General features: G+C 34.5%; 3 protein-coding genes across 3 annotated transcripts; all 3 read right to left on the reverse strand.

Moving 5' to 3' along the window:
* Window positions 1–2,780: 2,780 nt before the first annotated feature.
* Window positions 2,781–5,812, reverse strand: LOC114405722 (probable lysophospholipase BODYGUARD 4). The gene is made up of 4 exons (XM_028368190.1): window positions 4,992–5,812; window positions 4,332–4,684; window positions 3,578–3,774; window positions 2,781–3,313 (listed from the first exon to the last, which is right to left on the reverse strand). The coding sequence occupies exons 1-4, from the start codon at window positions 5,431–5,433 to the stop codon at window positions 2,995–2,997; spliced, it is 1,311 nt and encodes a 436-aa protein (XP_028223991.1). The 5' UTR covers window positions 5,434–5,812; the 3' UTR covers window positions 2,781–2,994.
* A 647-nt stretch (window positions 5,813–6,459) lies between these two features.
* On the reverse strand, window positions 6,460–11,122 carry LOC114405723 (zinc finger protein VAR3, chloroplastic-like). Its single transcript, XM_028368191.1, has 5 exons — window positions 10,722–11,122; window positions 10,514–10,631; window positions 8,660–8,943; window positions 8,386–8,484; window positions 6,460–8,303 (listed from the first exon to the last, which is right to left on the reverse strand). Exons 1-5 carry the CDS (start codon window positions 11,072–11,074, stop codon window positions 6,692–6,694), a joined length of 2,466 nt encoding a protein of 821 aa, XP_028223992.1. The 5' UTR covers window positions 11,075–11,122; the 3' UTR covers window positions 6,460–6,691.
* Window positions 11,123–12,430: 1,308 nt separating this feature from the next.
* Window positions 12,431–15,657, reverse strand: LOC114405724 (frataxin, mitochondrial-like). The gene is made up of 5 exons (XM_028368192.1): window positions 15,155–15,657; window positions 14,777–14,849; window positions 14,458–14,505; window positions 14,040–14,134; window positions 12,431–13,108 (listed from the first exon to the last, which is right to left on the reverse strand). Exons 1-5 carry the CDS (start codon window positions 15,382–15,384, stop codon window positions 12,979–12,981), a joined length of 576 nt encoding a protein of 191 aa, XP_028223993.1. The 5' UTR covers window positions 15,385–15,657; the 3' UTR covers window positions 12,431–12,978.
* Window positions 15,658–18,120: the final 2,463 nt, after the last annotated feature.

The raw sequence follows: 18,120 nt of genomic DNA on the forward strand, positions 1-18,120 counted from the left end.
GCTGGCGCGTTTGTTAACCCAAATGGCATAACTAGCCATTCATAATGACCATGGTGGGTTCTAAAAGCAGTCTTGTGTCTATCCTCCGGTTGAATCAAGATTTGGTGGTAACCGGACCTCAAATCCAGCTTCGAAAAATACTTTGCACCACAAAGTTCATCTAACAACTCATCTACAGTAGGCATAGGGAAACTATCCTTAACTGTAATGGCATTTAAAGCTCTATAGTCTGTGCAAAACCTCCAACTTCCATCTTTCTTTTTCACTAACACAATGGGAGATGAAAAAGGGCTATTACTGGGCTGAATGATTCCTTGATCTAGCATCTCTTTCACCATCTTTTCAATTTGCTCCTTTTGACTGTGGGGATACCTATAAGGTTTAACTTTGACCGGATTGGAGCCCTCTTTCAAAGGAATAGCATGGTTTTGAGGTCTTTGGGGTGGTAGTCCTTCTGGTGTCTTGAAAATACCTCTGTAAGTATATAATATCACAGCCACCTCAGGTGACATGTTAGCTGGTATCTCATCCCATACGTCATTGACTGCATCAGCTTGTACTCTCTCTACAGTGAACACTTCATCAATACTTCTAGTGTTACACATCCTTTTCAGCTGATGTAATTGTGCCTGACCTGGTCCCATGCTTGTGTCACCCTGTAATGTAATGAATTTTCCTTTGTGGAAAAATTTCAAAGTTAAAGCTGAATAGTCTGCCACATGAGGCCCTAAAGTAGCCAACCAAGCTGTCCCCAATATTAAGTCTGCACCAGCTACAGGTAAAAGGTACACAGGAATCAACATTTCATGCTCTTGAATGACTATAGGGAGTTGTGTCACTACCCCCTCTGCTGTCATAGTCTGTCCATTTCCCACTAACACCTTAAAGCAGGGTGCTGGTTCCACTGGTAATTTCAGAAAATGCGCAATTCTTGGTTGTACAAAATTATCAGAGCTCCCTCCATCAATAAGTATTTGTACTTGGAGTTTGCCAATTTTCCCCATGAAACGCATTGTCCCTAGACTGTTGGCTCCTTTCATTGCATTCAAGGATAGGTGATGTTCTGTGTGAGTTTGGTTTATGATGTTTTGTGGTTGGTCTGGTGGTTCTGTTTCCTCTTCTGCTGCATTTTCTGGTTCATGGTCAGATTGCAACAACATCAAGTGTTTGTTAGGACACTTGTGGCTAAATGAGAATTTCTCATCGCACCAATAACACAGTCCTTTGTCCTTCCTTAATTGCATCTCTGCAGGGGTGATTCTTTTGATATTTGGATTCTTTTGGTTAATGTCCATGGGTCTGGTAGGGGGTGTTGGTAATAAGGGAGTATTGGTTGGTTTTTGGTTGATTTCTGGTTTATTTGAATTGAAGTGAGCTCTATTTTGGTATTGAGTGTTTGGGTTTTGGTATTTTTGTGGTTTGGTGTTGGAAGTGTATTTTTCTTCATAAACTTTTGCTAGGGACACAGCTTTCACAATGTTAATAGGAGTGTGAACCATCACATCTCTCCTAATATCGGGGTTTAAGCCACTTATAAAACAATCAACAAGAGCATCAGTGCTTAATCCATAGACCCTGTTTGCTAAAGCAGTAAATTGCCGATAATAATCACTCACAGTCCCAGTTTGGCTAAGCTTAAACAAGGTAGCTCTAGGACAATCATAGATTGAAGGTCCAAAATCCAATTCTAAGGCACGAGTGAACTCAGCCCAGGAATTAAAAGGATGTGTTCTCTGTATCATTTGAAACCAAGGTACCACATCTTGATCAAGATGAACAGATGTGATAGTCAATCGATCCTTATCAGGGGTTTCATAATAATCGAAAAATTGCTCAGCTCTAAAAATCCATTCCATTACATTTTTGCCATCAAAACGGGGGAAATCGAGCTTGACATTTCTTACCTGAAACGGAGCTTTGTTTGAGTTCGTAACACCATGGGAAGAGGTCTGAGAGGAGTTGCGTAATAACATCAAAAGAGCTTCGTTGATTTTATCCAGTTTCCCATCAGTGGACGATTGCAGATCCTCCATGGTTTGAAATCGAGCATCCGTCACAGCACCAAAACGCTCAAACTGGATCTGAACTTCATCGTACAACTTCTTGATATCGTCGGCGTTTTTCTTCACGTCGGTGGCGAGCTCTTTCATTCTGGTGTTGTCTGCCATGGTGAGATGAAAGCACCAATGAAATGATACAGAGAGTGATATAGAGAGCTAAGGAATTTTTGGATTGAAACTAGTATCAACCTCTACAATTGTAGAGGGATTTGCAGTACAAGCTGTGAATACAGGGAAAGTTTTTGGGAGAGAGAAATTAGATTCACAATTCACACGATATTCCCTAAGTACCCTTAGCTCTTCTATTTAACTACTCAAGAAGTAACGAAATCCTTCAATTGGTTGTTGGCCTTGCGTGCTCTGGTGCTTTTGCGCATTCCCTGTAATTCCGGATCATGCATAACAGAATTATCCTCTTGCATTCCATGTGGGCCCTTACACACTTGAATTGATGACTCAGCAACATCTATTTCCTTCTCCTTAATTTGTCTTATTACAGTCTCTCGTATGTGTGCATGTGGGAGTTGTGTAGTGAGAGAAAAAGTATGATACTTGAGGCAATATCTGGGTTATATGTATTTGAGATCCACCTCACAAACATTTCTCATACAATTCAATAATAAAAAAATTATCTACACTCATTTAATGAAGTCATTCTTCAGAATGCAACAGGTAATTGTCCATTACAAAATTCACATTTTCAGTTTTTAGATTAAATAATTTTAAAATATAAAAAATACAGTATTTTATTATGCTGTAAACATTTTGGCATTAGTAGGCTATTCTGGATTTCATTTTATTTCTCAAACAACATCTATAAATGATACCATTTTTTCATCTCACTTCTAAGCTTATCCCTAAAATTAAAATTTCATATCTTGCCATTTACCCCAAAAAGAAATTGCCATGTTTCACCACAGAAATTCACTTTATATCAACAGCAAGATTCCCATATATGCTCCAAACTATATGCAAATGCCTTCTTTCTGCCAAAAAGTACAGTGCCATGGTTTGCATTTGGAATGATGCAGATTTCCGCATTAGGAGCCTTCAACTTTAACTTACTACAACACTCCATTGGGACAATCTGATCTTTATCACCTTGAATCACATTTATTCTAACTCCAACTCTGGTCAAAATCATTAGATAACTATCCACAAATTTTGCTCCCCCACATATCACATTGTGCATGGTACTCCAAGCTGAATGATGGGTGTGCCTGGTCAAGTCTATGGTAAAGAAAGGAAGATCCCTGAGAAAGACCAAGAAAGGTAGTCATGTCATCTTTATGTTTTTTTTACGGGCAAATGTTAATTGTTAACTTGTTAGTTTTTATTAGCAGGATGGATCAAATTCGTGACCTTTTCTTCATTCCTCTCTTTTTTAGCCATCAAACTAACCTTATATCTTCACATACCATCTTTATGTGTATGTGTACTAAGCAAATATATAAGAAAAAGGAACTAGGTACATTTGGTATCTTCTGCATCATAGTCTTTGAATAAATGTTTGTTACCTCTTGCGAGTAATGAATTTTAGAATGCTCTCCCATATCCTGTGATTTCTGCAATAGACAAGGCAAACTGTGCGACCCAAGTGCTCATACCATGACATGAATGAAGAACCAAATGACAATGGGGACCACAATTTCTTTCCAGCAAGCATTGATAGTGCATTTAGACAAGCTTCATTTCCCTCAGAAGAAGTGTATGGCTGCCACCAAAAACATATGAAGAATGGAAAATTTTAAGGGACATTAACACACAAATATTATTTACAAACATAAGGGTCTTGCTAATGAGTGCCAAGTATTGGTTAAAGAATTAATAAATAATTTTTTTTTATTTAAAAATCATGTTTGGAGTGTATTAAAAATGCTTGGATCGTCTGCGGTGGTACTGCATCTTCAGCAAAGATATTCAGTGTCAGATTTACATATGACAGTTATAAAAAGTGAGAATATAAAAAAAAATATAATTGGTTAAAACAGGTAAATATCTTTGCTGGAGTGACAGAACAGCTGCAGGGGATCCAAACTGTGCATTAAAAAGTATAGTGAGACTGTGAGAGTGTATTACTAATATTTTTATTATTTTATTTTACTTTTAATTTCTTAACAAATTCCTTAAGAGTAGTACATGATAGCATTTGTCAAAAAGTAAAACATAAGGGTGATTGCAGAATGAAGGTTCCATTGATTCCAATTTCCAAGGTTAATTGGCAATAAATATGTAGCACAAAAACTGTTAATTTGGTTCTAAAGTACTTACAGGAGCAACAAGGGTGATTGATTTTACACACTTGGGGTACTTGGCAGCCAAGGCCAATGCAATTATGCAACCCATGGAGTGTGCAACCAAATGAAAACTACTTAACTCCAACGGTTGAATCACGGATTTCTCAATCATTTCCACATGATCCTTCAAAGTGTATGAGCAATCTCTTGGCTTTGGACTCTTGCCAAATCCCAGCAAGTCAATGGCAATCAATCTGTAATTTTTATTCACTTTTTCAGAAAAACATGGAAACACTGTCTGTGTCCAAAATGAGGAAGAGCAGAGAAATCCATGCAAGAATATGGCATTCTCAGAAGGGTGGTTTCCCCTGAAGTTCTCACCATTGGCTGTCAAACACCAATTAACAACAAAATTTAGTTACACAGAAAAATATTTAGAAACATGCAAAGGATTACCAAATAAGAATAGCAGGACAAAACTTAGATGCAGTTCTATAGGTGTTTTTGGTACTTTTTTCCAATCAGAATTGGAATTTCATCTTGGTAATCAACATTGGCATTTAGTGAAAACCTTAATTAGTTAGATTACCTAAGTGAAACTCCAATTTCGATTGGAGAACATCATGGAGAACACCTATGAAACTGCGTCTAAGTTTTGTCTGCAATAGCTATGAAACTAGAAGAACTACCCTACCCAACAAGGGCTCCTTCACAACAAAATGAAGTTTATAGTCACTTCCATCATTGACCCATGAAAGGCAAGAATCACAGCCACAATCAGACCAACGGTTCACCGACCTTGCACCACCTCTACCATGTTTTCTATTGGAATCTTCACATTTTCTCCCAAATTGAAGGAACCCCATTTCTCTAAAAGTGTTTTTCCTCTCATACAAGCTATCTGATAGACCATCATCATCTGTCACATTCATCCTCCTCTTCAGCATTTCCCGGTTAGAACAGCAACAAGGGGAAGCCTCCCCTTCAACGCGTTCATCAAGGAATCTATAGATAACGCAGAAAACAGCATCAAGAAAATCAAACATGAGGAAAACAACACAACATAGAATTGAGGTGAGTGCTTGAACACAATTGGTCAGCCATTTTGGTGAGGAAACTGCTACTGCTAGAGACATGGATAGAGAACCAAAGAGAAGGGGTTGAGGTGGAACCAGATTCTGTTAATTTATGAACATGGTATTGCACTTAAGACACTGATGGTGATAGATAACTTATTAACCTGCTTTCGTAAAAATAAAAGTGCATACTATCACAGTTCTAGTTCAGTTGATTGAAGAGGATAAATGCGTAAATATATAAAAACTTTATTGTTTGTCTAAGCTTAATTGGAGATTGAAGAACGGGAATTGCGTTTGTGAGTATCTAGAGCATATGAAATGGTGATTGAGGTTTGGCCACGTAAGAGGATAATTGAGCTGCAACATAAACATTCAAGGCTACCAGTCCAATGGGAAAAACCCAACCTGCCGTGTCTGTGTTTTGTTGGGTGTTTTGTCGTTGCTGTGTTGCATTTCATTTTCTTATATTCGTCACAAATAAAAATAATACCGTGCCAATTGTCAACTATATATTCACCACCCTAAGCGTCCTATTGCCCTGCCCACGAGGAAGTGTAGTGTAATTTCTCATAGTTTTACCAATGGTAACCAAGGGATCACTTATTGAATTGCAAGATCTAATCTTTATTAGAAAAAATTAATGTTTTTTATACTCTACCATAAATATAATATATACAAATATAAGTATATATTTTTAATATATATATATAGTCTACACAATATATGTATTAAATTTGTTAATAATTATGATAATTAGTGTAATTAAAAATAATTAGATTTTATATATACTATTTTTGTAAGAACAAGATGAATCAATTGTCTTGGCAATGTTGAAATTACGTGCAATGCTTAATTAAAAGCATAGTTATACAAACGCATGGTCTTGATATCTTTTGATGAATACTCATCTGGAAGGTCTTAATCTTAAGCATATTAAAGAAAAAGTCAAAGATCTTGTTGCTTTTACATTATATTTAACGTGAATCTTGGACAAACATGCTCAACCAAACACGCATTTACTTTAATCCAAAAACTTAAATTTGAATATTTCTAGTTCTACTTTCTGGATAGGAAAACTCAGTATACAAACATTGGTTTTAATGCATCACTTATTTCTGGAATTTCAGAAACTAGTCCGTCGACAAAGATAAATACTTGCTGTCAAAATTCTGTTACAAGTGTAAATAAAAAGGTTTGAGTAGTAATGTTTTCCATCATCTTCATCATCCTTTTTCTATATTTGCCAGCAACATTTTAATTGCACATTGAAAAATTAAGCAAATGGAGAATAATAAATTAATAATACTACCACTTTTCAGCTACCTTCATTTTCTTTATTAATTGGATCTGAGCTCACAGTTGGAAGATTCCTTCTGTACTGCTGAGACGTCAATCTCCTTTCCAATGGTGTTTTCCTCTTGCTTACAACAAATCTGTTCACCCCTTTGCGCATAGGCATTATTGAAGGAAAATCTTCGTCTGGAATCTGACTGAGCTCAGAAATATCCTTAATCTGTGCGACGCGACGGAACCATCTCTCAGCCTTTGCCTCCTCTGACATGTCCAAAGGATCTGGGTCCTTCACTGCCGACCCCTCCAAACTCTTTCCTGTCCACTCTGCTCTACCACTCTGGTTCTCAGATGCTGGACCTGGGGATGAACTTTCTGTCAAATTCGGAACACGATCTTGATTGAAACTCTGCCTTGAATTTCCACTGGTTGTTTCCCCATACATAGAACCAACATCATTGTTATTTGAGCTTTGTTCAGAAGGATTTGGACTCTGTCCAGGTTGAGCTCTAGCATCAACTGACATCTCTGGAGGCTTCTGCGCCACCTCAGATATGGAAGATGTATCATCATCAGACCTATCCGTCGAAGCAGCTGCATCTGCCACTGTTGAATCTGTTCCATCTGCCTGCTGCTTGTCCTTTTTGGCAAAGTAATCAGGGGGGAAGGGAACAAAGGGGACAAAGTTGGTTTTGCCAGATTGCTCCATGGCCGCTCGTCTCTTATATGCTGGTGTTGTCAAAGAACGATCTTTTTTCTTGCTAACAACAAATCGATTTTCTCCTTTGCGCATGGGCATTATTTCAGGGAAGTCCTTATCAGATATTGCACTTGGTATATCTGGAAAATCATTCAGCTCAGCAACCTTTCTAAACCACCTCTCAGATTTTTCACCTTGCTGTTTCTCCCTGTCCTCTGTGATATTAGAATTATTAGAAAGTTGTGAACTGTCTCCCGAACTAGCATATCCAACATCAGTGTCTAATACCACCTTTTTGCTCTCCTCTGCTAACAAGTTCTCGGACTTTTGGGAAAGTGCATCTGCAGACAATGGAATGGGAGGAACAGTACTACTGTAGCTCCCTTTCACATTGTTAAAATGTGAAGTATTGCTAGCAAATGAAGGTTGGCTGTCTCCACTGGAATTTTGTTCATCAACAAAGTTCTTATTATCAAATTGAGGAAGGCCAGCTGAACGACCTAGCATGTCATCCAGATTGCCATGGGGCTTGATTGACTCCCCAGCATTAGAATCCTCAATCCCGGGAATGTCATTATTGGTCAAGTTTCTCTTGTATTGAGCATTAGCCAACCTCCTCTCCAGTGGAGTCTTTCTTGTGCTCACGACAAATCTATTCACTCCTTTCCTCAATGGCATTATTTCAGGAAAATCTTCATCTGTTATCACACTGTTAATATCAGCACTGCTGTCTAGTTGAGAAACCTTGCTAAACCAACGCTGTGCTTTTTCTTCATTAGCAGCTAACCTAGCATCAACATCTGAAGTATTAAGATTGTTTCCATTTTCGTACCCCATATTTGACATGGTATTGGTGGTACCCAAAGATATTTGCCCGGGTTGCTTGCAATCACACCTTAAGCAAGTCATATTCCTCCCATGGTTATAGAAATCACACCTTCATTATGAAAATCTTGTTAATTGGATGTCTATATCAAAGGTTACGGGGGAAAACATTTCAAAGGGAGGATAATACTTACTGAGGACATTCCCATTCACCTCCAGCCAGTTGTCTTTTTGGCCTTGCTTCCTCACACTCAAGACATTTGATATTTCTTGCAAAATTCATGAAATTACACCTGCTCAATATTAAAAGTAGGCAGATTACTCAGAATGGTGAATAAGACTTGAGGAAACAAAATTCACTAAAACAATAGCTCCACACTCTCACCTTGGTGTTCAAGCATTACACAAAGTAACATAGTTGATAATTCATAGAGGCTTATAGTTAAAATTAAAAGTAATAAAAAGTACCTTGGGCAAAGCCAATCACCCCTCTTCATTTCAATTTTTTGTCCAGGAGGAAGCTTTGTCTGTTCAAATCTACCAGCCATTTGACTTTTCACCGAATCAAAAGCATTTGGTCCAGGTGCACTATAACTCAGCTTGAAAAGTTCGCCAAATAGATTTCTGACAGATGATTCAACAATATCTCTTTTATTGAGATTGTTCCCTTCTGAAGAGAGAAATGGGTTACTTGCATAACTCAGCAAAAACTTCATTAGATCAACTGTATTTGCTCTATCAGTGTCCAACACCTGTAGAAAACATATCAAGCACAACTAGATCAGCAGCACTTTCAATGCACCCGTCAAAATTTGAAATTAGACAATATGCATGTGCTGTCTCATCTATTTTGGAATGAATTGAAACGATGAGCCTTGGCATAAGTTCAGGATTTCAGTCAATCTCCACATTTCTTTTGACCCATAGGAGATATGCATTTAAGAAAAAGGATACAGGGTAAAAGTTTCCAATGACTATGCATTTTTATAAATTGCTTTCTAGTTTCCAGTTGCACACACCAATATGCTACTTACAAAGTAATGATGTCTAACAAATGTAACAATAATAGGATATTAAAAAAAGCAGTAAATAAATTTGAATAAATTATTTATTTTTAAAGCACAAATAACCCAATTTTATTAGGGAAAGAAAAGTCAATGAAGCCCAACAGAGCGTAACATAAAGAGAACTTACCATTCAAGATATAGGTGTTTCATTATGGTTTCCATAAGATCTTATGAATTGAGCCAAACATTGCATAAGATCTTTTTATGAATTGAGACAAATATTGCATATCACTTAAAACATAAGCTGTGGCGAATGTAAGTTATAACAATCTTTATTAAAAATGAAGCAGACTAAAGTGAATATTAGAGTGAGAAAAACGAGGTTAACTATGTCTGCATCTATACCATTAATATAGATAACAGGGAGGCAGATTTCCACCTTTATTTTTTTATCCTGAAAGTTAAAAAAGAAACGCCTTTGTTCACTTCAAATCATATAGTTGTTAAAAAAAAACTCATAACTTTAGGGTTACAATAAAATAACTGCAAAATAAATTAAATAAATAATTACAGCTTATTTTCTCAAGAAATTTCTGTTCTTTCTCTCTCATGAAGTCTTATATTGACAGTTGACATCTCTCCCTCTCTCTCACATGGGATTCCATAGCATATACAGAAGAACTGAACAATAGAGCCAGAGTTCAATAACTGCTAAGATATGGAGCGTCCAAAACTTACTCTAGTGGGAGTCGTATATTTTATAAAGAATTTAGGAGTGAAATTTTAGGAAAATAAACGAAATCAAAGTTTCAAATTAAAAACAGAATGATAGGAGCTTTTGAGATTAAAGGCTTATTAGGATAAACTTCCCCGGAATCTATTCTAGGAGAAGAAAATAAAAAGAAATGAAATGAGCTTCTCCATAAGCTAATTAGTAGAAGTTCTCTCATGTTATCTTCTCCATATGATGATTTTATAACTTACACATAAGCTAATTTAAGCTTATCAAGAAGCTTATTTCATTTTTTCCGTCTTACTTTCTACTCGTAAAAGTGCTTATGAAAATTTTTATTCAAACAGGCCCTTAAATATGCAAATTCATTACAGGAAGTTAGAGAAAGTAAGTTTGTTAATGTGATTGCGAATGTTCTAGTGAAGCAGTAAAACGTATTTCACCACACAATTGCACCCTAACAGCAGCAAAACCATAGTCAATTCAAATACAAACTAGTGAAAAACATAACATTAAGAACACGAACTTCCATTTTCAACTATGCAAAAAGAGAAATAATAACTGAGCAGAAAGCACACTGACATTGGTGTCACCGTTGGAGAGAAAGGTCTTCATCTTCCTGACGGAGTCGTCGGCGTCGCGGAAGAGAAAGGGGGAGCCGTGCTCAACCAGCGCCGCAATGTCTCTCGTAGAAAGCAACCTGCCACCAATCAATTTCAAATCAATTCAATTCAGAATCAGAATCCAGCAAGCTCGGATTGAAATTGAGAAAAAAAATAAAGAAAGAAACCTGAGAAGGTTAGGACGGTCACGTGCGAAGGCGAGGCAGGCGGTGGCGTCGCGGAGGAAGGAGTAGGAGAGACGTTCGGCGGCGGCGGTGAAGGCTTGGTCGGGGAGGGAGGGGAGGTAGCCGGCGGAGGAGATGTGGGAGAGGAATGAGGACCACTCAGGGCAGGGAGAGGTGTTAGGGGCGGAAGCTTGGGATTGGGAGGCTTTGAGTTTGAGAGAGAAAGAGAAGGAAGATAAGGGGAGGGAATGGGTGGAGAGGAGGAAGAGGTTGCGGTGGTGGTGGTGGTGCCGGCGGCGGAGAAGAGGGAAGGGAGTGGCCAGGAGGAAGCGGAACCTTGGGGCCACACTACCCATTTTCCTCGTCCTGCTGGCTACTACTGCAAATGTCACTAAACTACACCAAGCAACAAGGAGGGTGGGTGAGTCAATATATAAATAAGAGTCATACATTCATTATTAAATTTGTGAAATTATTTTATTATTAAATTTTAATGTTAAAAGATTAATTTTCATAAACAAATTATATTTTTATGAATTAATTTAATATTAAATTATAAAATTTAGAATTAATTTATTATTAAATTATTCACAGAATTAAGTTGTTGCATATTTTGTATATCTGAAAATTAAACTTGGATTCATTTTATCTTCATCTCACACTTTAAATAACCAAAATAAATATTTCTTTTTTTTTCTCTATCATGACATTCCTAATACAGATAAGGAGGATAAAAAAAATAGGGGAAAGAATAAAGATTTTAAAATCTAACTTAAATATTTTTTTTGGATTAATTAAGTTTTAGGTCATTTAACTTTTTAAAATTCTAATTTTTAGTTCCAAATATTTTTTTACAATTTTTAATCTTTTATTAATTTTTTGATAATATTTTCAATTCCCTAAAAGAAATTCTTCATTTTTAGTCTCGTTTATTCTTTTTCTCAACGTTAGTCCTTATTTTATTCATTTCAGGCTCGTTTATTTTATATTAACAAAAAAACTAATAAAAATAAGAAAAAAATTGAGACTAAAAACTTAATTAATTCATATATTTTTAATTCTTGAATTTTAGGGTAAATTCACTTTGTTCCCAAATTAAAAAAAATAATGCATCAAAGTTTAAAAAAATGTTTCTAATCTTTAAAATTTGATGTCATTTAGGATAGTGTCACATTTGAACGAAAAAAAAAAAGATTGAGAGGCTATCATGAGGAAATTTGTTTTGTGTAGAGCATATACATTATCCGTTGTTGACAATTCTATTCAAATTAGATAAGTTTAATATGTATAACAAAATTTTCTTTCTGAGTATTTAATATAACTAAATACATAATCTTTATAAGAGATTCCAATTGAATTTAAATAATTTCACGCCTATTGATTTATACACTAATAATCGATGACAAACATTGTTTCAATTAGTAATAAATTGATAGAGGTGAACTAAATATCATAATACAAACTATTCTATATTTCTATTCTCTTTTTAGACACATAGTTTTGTATACCAAACGAATAAAACACAGAACATAGTAAATATCATCGTGTGAATCAATTTCTTCGTAAAAAATAGAATATTACAAAAATCAGATCAATTGATCATTAACTGAAAATGTCTAACTGCATTTACGCAAGTGCTCAGGATTCTAAAAAGAGTTACACAACAATAATAAATTGAGTACACACTCAAAGTTACTATGAGGGAGCAATCCTGAAAATACAAGCCTAAAGAACATAAAAATATAAAATACACATTCTCCTGTTACAAAGAATGAAAATAATGGTTATCTTCCCATAACTAATTAGAAATCACTGGTGTGAAACAAGGCTGCACATCGTAAGAGCAAACAAGGGCTAAAAGCTTTTTTATTTTGTAGAGAACCTTTTTCATTTTCCTTCTGACATTTATCAGGCACGTCTATTATCCCTCTAAACCTCAAAAATTGGATACCAAAATGCTAGTAGTAGCTTACAACAATGGCCATTGCGATTGTAATCCTTAAAAGAAGCAAATTGATGCCAAGATTGAAAAAATAGTATGACTTTAAAAGAAGAAATTGCTTACTACTAATTTTTGCTGATTATTCAGAAGATACACTTCATGATTGAAAAAGTGTTGTATAACTGATACAGTAAAGGTGCCATACGTATGGCAAGGTAAAAAGAAAGCCCTTCAAGTACATGCTAACAATAAAGGCTCGTCACTATTCATTTGCCTTGTAAATAAAAAATCAAGATTAGGCAGCACCTTCTCAACAGCTTAAGAAAGAACAATAGGTTTGCCACATAACTGCTCCAACTCCCCTTCCAAAATTTTATACAAGTTTGCTTTGTTCCGCCTATAAATCCAAGCTTTTGTATCCCGATCCCAATCAAACCTTGACGGACCACTGCAAAAGACAAGCCCAAGAGATCATGTCAGCTTGATCATTCATTATACCTATTTCGGCAAATGTTCTGATATTGAATGCCATCTAAATTAAGTAAAGCAGATAAAGTAGATAAACAAAAGTAGCAGAAAGTTATTCTAGCAAAAGATTAAACTGCATTTGAAGTCTTGGAATCACACAAAGGCCTCTAAAATGTCACAGCTACAATCATTCATGGTCTAACTTAAAGTAGAATGTGTTCTGCAACTTCATGGAAGTGATGATAAAAAAAAGCAGGGAGGGTAGATACATGACTGTAAGATACCATCTATTGTGGTACTGACATATTAGATTGGACAGAATTATTCTTCAGACACAATAATAGCATCTCTATTCTCTAATATTCAAAGAACTATACCTATATCCTAATAGAATTGTAAAACATAAACAATGATTCGTCTCCCTGATCTCAACTTATAAAAGGACTATACATATATCTATACTTTGTTTCTAGAGGAAGAAAAACCTGTGTAAATAAACCTGGACATAAAATACCACATGTATCCCCAAACTACCACTGGAACAACTTAAAGAAATTAAACTAATAGCAGATTTTAATGAATAATATAAATCAATATGCAAACCAGCTTTAATTACCACTAAATGCACCATCTTTAACACCTAAAGAATAAAGATACATATTTGATTATAAGTTAACGTTTTAACACCATTTGGTTGGTTAATGGTTATCACCAAATATTCACTTTTCTCCAGTTCATTCACACACATTAAAGATACTAAAGAAGTACGATGTATCAAGCTTTGATAAAACTTATTTGCATGCAATCTAATACATGAACATGGATTTGTAGGGACTAAAACCTAGAAAAAATGATCCCAGCCAAAAATTAACCATACATATTGACAGATAAGGACAGACACAATCAAATACCTCATAGGAGAAGACAGCCAAAGTTGTCTATTTGGTGTTTGTTTATTCAACACATAGGTGCCAAGATCGCCAAGTTTTATAGTCAAAACATCATTCTGAAATGCAAAGCCATGTCAAAACAAATAATACACCCCCATGCAAGGAAACCACTTCTTAAAATTAATAGGAAGAAATTAATTGAAATCTTAAAAGAAAAAAGCTAAAGAAGCTATTTATATTGAAAGACCAAATAATTACAGAATTTCATTTAAACAAAGATGATTATCAAGTTAACAATGTGATCATTCAAAATAATCACTTAAAAAAACATGATAACTTCACGTTTTCCTTCTAAAATACGTAAAGTTCTAGGATATTCTTTAGTTGACAAGTAATTTTGTTATTAATCCTTTATAACTTATTCTCACAAAATTCTCACCCCATAATCTATGTCAAATCCATCAACTTCAACTGAGTCTCCATAGTCCTGCCAGGCAACAGACAAAACAAAATAAATATCCTACATGGTTTAAATTTCAAATATTATGAATTGAATGCATTGTGTGTTGTTTCCACCACAGCCAAGACAATCTGCCAATGAAATCTATTCGATTTTAAGCATAATTTTATCATGATTGCATATTTGTCAAACGTGGGAAGTTGCCAACTAGAGCAAAATTTGTGATGAATGTCAAGACTTGTGATTGCCACATTACAAATTTAAGTTGGTGGAAAACACAAAGCAACGCTAGAGATACCTCTAATTTCTCTTGTAGGCTATGTATTGTGGAATCAGCCAGTCTGTGGAATTCACCCTCCTGCAGTAGAGAACTGCATTCACACTAATCATTATTAGCAAAGTCATTTCCACCCACTGAAAAAACAAAATAAAACTCCAACCAATATTGGAATCTTACAAGTTACAACAACCTTTGAGGAACTTGCGCGTGACAGACATTTGAATTCTTCGAAATATTTTGAAAGCTAAAACCATTAACTCTTCGAATTTTAAAATTAAAAACTTGAAAAAAAAAAACTGAAATTTGAAAGCTAAAACCATTGAGTTCAATTTTTTATGATTTCTGAGAATCAAATAAGAATATAACAGATGAAAAACAAGGAAGTGCACGTCATACCTGTAATCAATAGTCAGGGGGCCTTGAGATTCATGAAGGTTAAAACTGCGAGAGCAGAAGTTTCTAGAAGGAGAGAGAGGAGGAAGAAGGGCATTCACATTGTAGAGAAACATGAATTCTGAAGCTTTTGCAGAAAGGATTGTTGGGGCTGCATGAATGGAAGAAAAAAAAGGTGGTGACAGTTGCAGAAACCTAAAGAGCCTTCTCTGCAAAAGCAGCTTTGAGGCCATAGGATCGACGCCACTGGTCTCAGTGCGTCACCGTCGCGATTCCAAGAGGAGGCTGGCCAAATTAAACGTTCGTCGCCACCGGCAATGGAGGCTGCGCCGTCGTGTGGGTGCCAACGCGTTTTGGGAACCAGTTGAGAAACGTACCGGGTCAATGTGACCCGTCGGATCCCGATTTGAAGCTGAATCGAACTGGGTCATGCCGAATCGCATGTATATATGATCCAATTGATGACTCCATACTTTGGGTGTTTGACACATCAACCTGCCAAGTTGGAACCGAATCTAATAACTATGCATATTGTATTATTTGTATGTGTTGTTCTCTAATTAAAAATGAAGTTTCACATAGTAATATGTAAAATATATATATATATATATATATATATATAAGAAAGTTTAAATATATTTTTATACATATAATATAATCTAATTTGATTATGTTTGATTTTAATATTTGTCATTAATCAAGATCTAATAAGTAAAATTAATTATAAAAATATTTTAGGTAGTAAAATAAAATAAAAAAATTACATAGTAAAATCCAAATAGTTTACATTATATATATGAAACATATATCTAAGTTATTAAAGAATTATGTATATTATCAATGTGAAACTCTAATTCTAGTTGCACAACAATACTTTTATCCTTAGAGTAAGCAAACAAAATGACTAATTGTGAATTTACATTGTTGTTACACCCTAATTTCTCTCTCTAATACTAAAAAGATTAAGATATATTTTTAATATTTTATATTTTTGTTTAATTTAGTTCGGTCTAATATCTCTTAAAAGTTTAATTTAATTCTAGATATTTTTATATTTTTTATTATATTCATGCAAATGCCAAAAAGGTCAAGTGATAATGTGACACTATTTAAGGAGTAATTTTTTATATTTAAGATACTACTACAATGGTGTTTAAGATCTATCTTATAGGCAATGATATGACGGTGACGGTAAGGTGACTAAGAGTGTGATAGCGTGATAGGTAATCACAAGATAGTTAGATAAATAAGACTGTGATTGATTGTATTTTGTTTAATCTTTATAAATTAATTTTAAAGAATTATTTTTGAGAAAAAAATAACAAAAATCTATATTATAATTTTGTTTTATTTGGATTGATTGGATGAGATAGAATGATGGAGTGGAATTAGGGATAATCCTCATCTCATGTGAGTTAACTCTTAGGTTTTGTATGATTGAGGAAGAAATGAAAAAAATGAAAAAATTTATGGACCTTGTATGAATCTATACTTTTTACACTCTATCTTAATTTTTAAAAAAATCTATTTTATTTTTATTCTTTAAATTAAACCAAATACATGTAGATTGAGTGATACTCAAATTTTAGGATGGGCAACTTTGTTCATAGTGAAGTTTGAATTAGGAACAACAGTCTAAGGAGGCCTCCCATAAAAACACAAAATACCTATTCAACAAAAGCAAACCTCTATTTAAAGAATGCAAGAAACTAAGGAGAAAGATTTTATTATTATTATTATTATAAGCAAAACATATTTATTGAATAGAAAAAGGATAATTAATGAGAAGCACAAGAACTCAAGCAGTGTCAAAGTGCCGTATAGCAGTAGTGCTTACAACCAGATAACATGGAAATAAAGACATCTATCTGTGGCAGCGCAGGGGCTTCACTGCAATTTACATGAAGAGTAAGCCCCAATGTACTATCAACTAGAAATAAAATCAGAAGATTTCTATGAGATTAGAAATAAAATCTGACTTCTTGTATGATTCCACCATAAGCTACATTTTGCAAGGTTCTCTCAAAATTGGTTTTTGACTCTTGAAATCTCAACGGAGTTAGCACCCAGCATAACTGAACATTATAAAAAACATGAAAAGTTGAGTTTTATAATGTCAAACGATACATGCATTGAGAAATGAGAGTCTTCATTGTGTTTTGAGAATTGGATTAATGGCAATAGTTTTTTGTTATTACTTCATGTCAAATAAAGATGATAGCCAAAAGATATAAAGAAAAATCAAATCTAGGAATATAAACCACATATGATTCAATAAGTGACCATGCATATATCAAATCACGCCTACATCAACATAAATGGAGATGTAAGACATTTGAAATGAAGAGAATAAATAATCATTATAAAATAACAAACAATTACTCAAGATAATTAAGTAACTAAAGATTGAAAAAATAGAGATTAAACTCTCTTTCAACTAAAAACAATTTTGAGTTTATTCCTTTTAAAATAACAAAATAGCAGTTAAACTAATTTTGTAACCCACACTTCGGCTAGACAACAAGATTTCATGCAAACATGCAAGATTTTGAATTTATTTCAACATGTATTTATCATCATATTATAAATGAAATGAAGTGATCTTGTTTCTTAAAGAAAAACTAAAAACAATTTATGCAAAATGTACGGTAAATAAAATTGTCTCTGTTAAGATATTTTGTTTATTTCTACGGATATACTTATTCAGCACCAACTCAAGGAACTCAAACTTCTGGCATTCAAGAAGCAATATGGTCCTGTGTCATCCCTCTTGACTCTGATAAGAGGTGAGTGGTTATTTATAAGAAGTCTAACTTCAAATCAAATTAATTAGAGTACGACCGAAAAGGTGAAGAAAAGGGAAAATAAAATGGAGAAAATAAAATGGAGAAAATAAATTTATATTTTTATTTAATTATAAATAATTATGTATAATAATTTTTGTAAATTATAATAATTATTTTTAAAAT

The sequence above is a fragment of the Glycine soja genome, chromosome 3 (genome assembly GCF_004193775.1).
Source record: "Glycine soja cultivar W05 chromosome 3, ASM419377v2, whole genome shotgun sequence".
In the NCBI taxonomy this organism is placed as follows: domain Eukaryota; kingdom Viridiplantae; phylum Streptophyta; class Magnoliopsida; order Fabales; family Fabaceae; genus Glycine; species Glycine soja.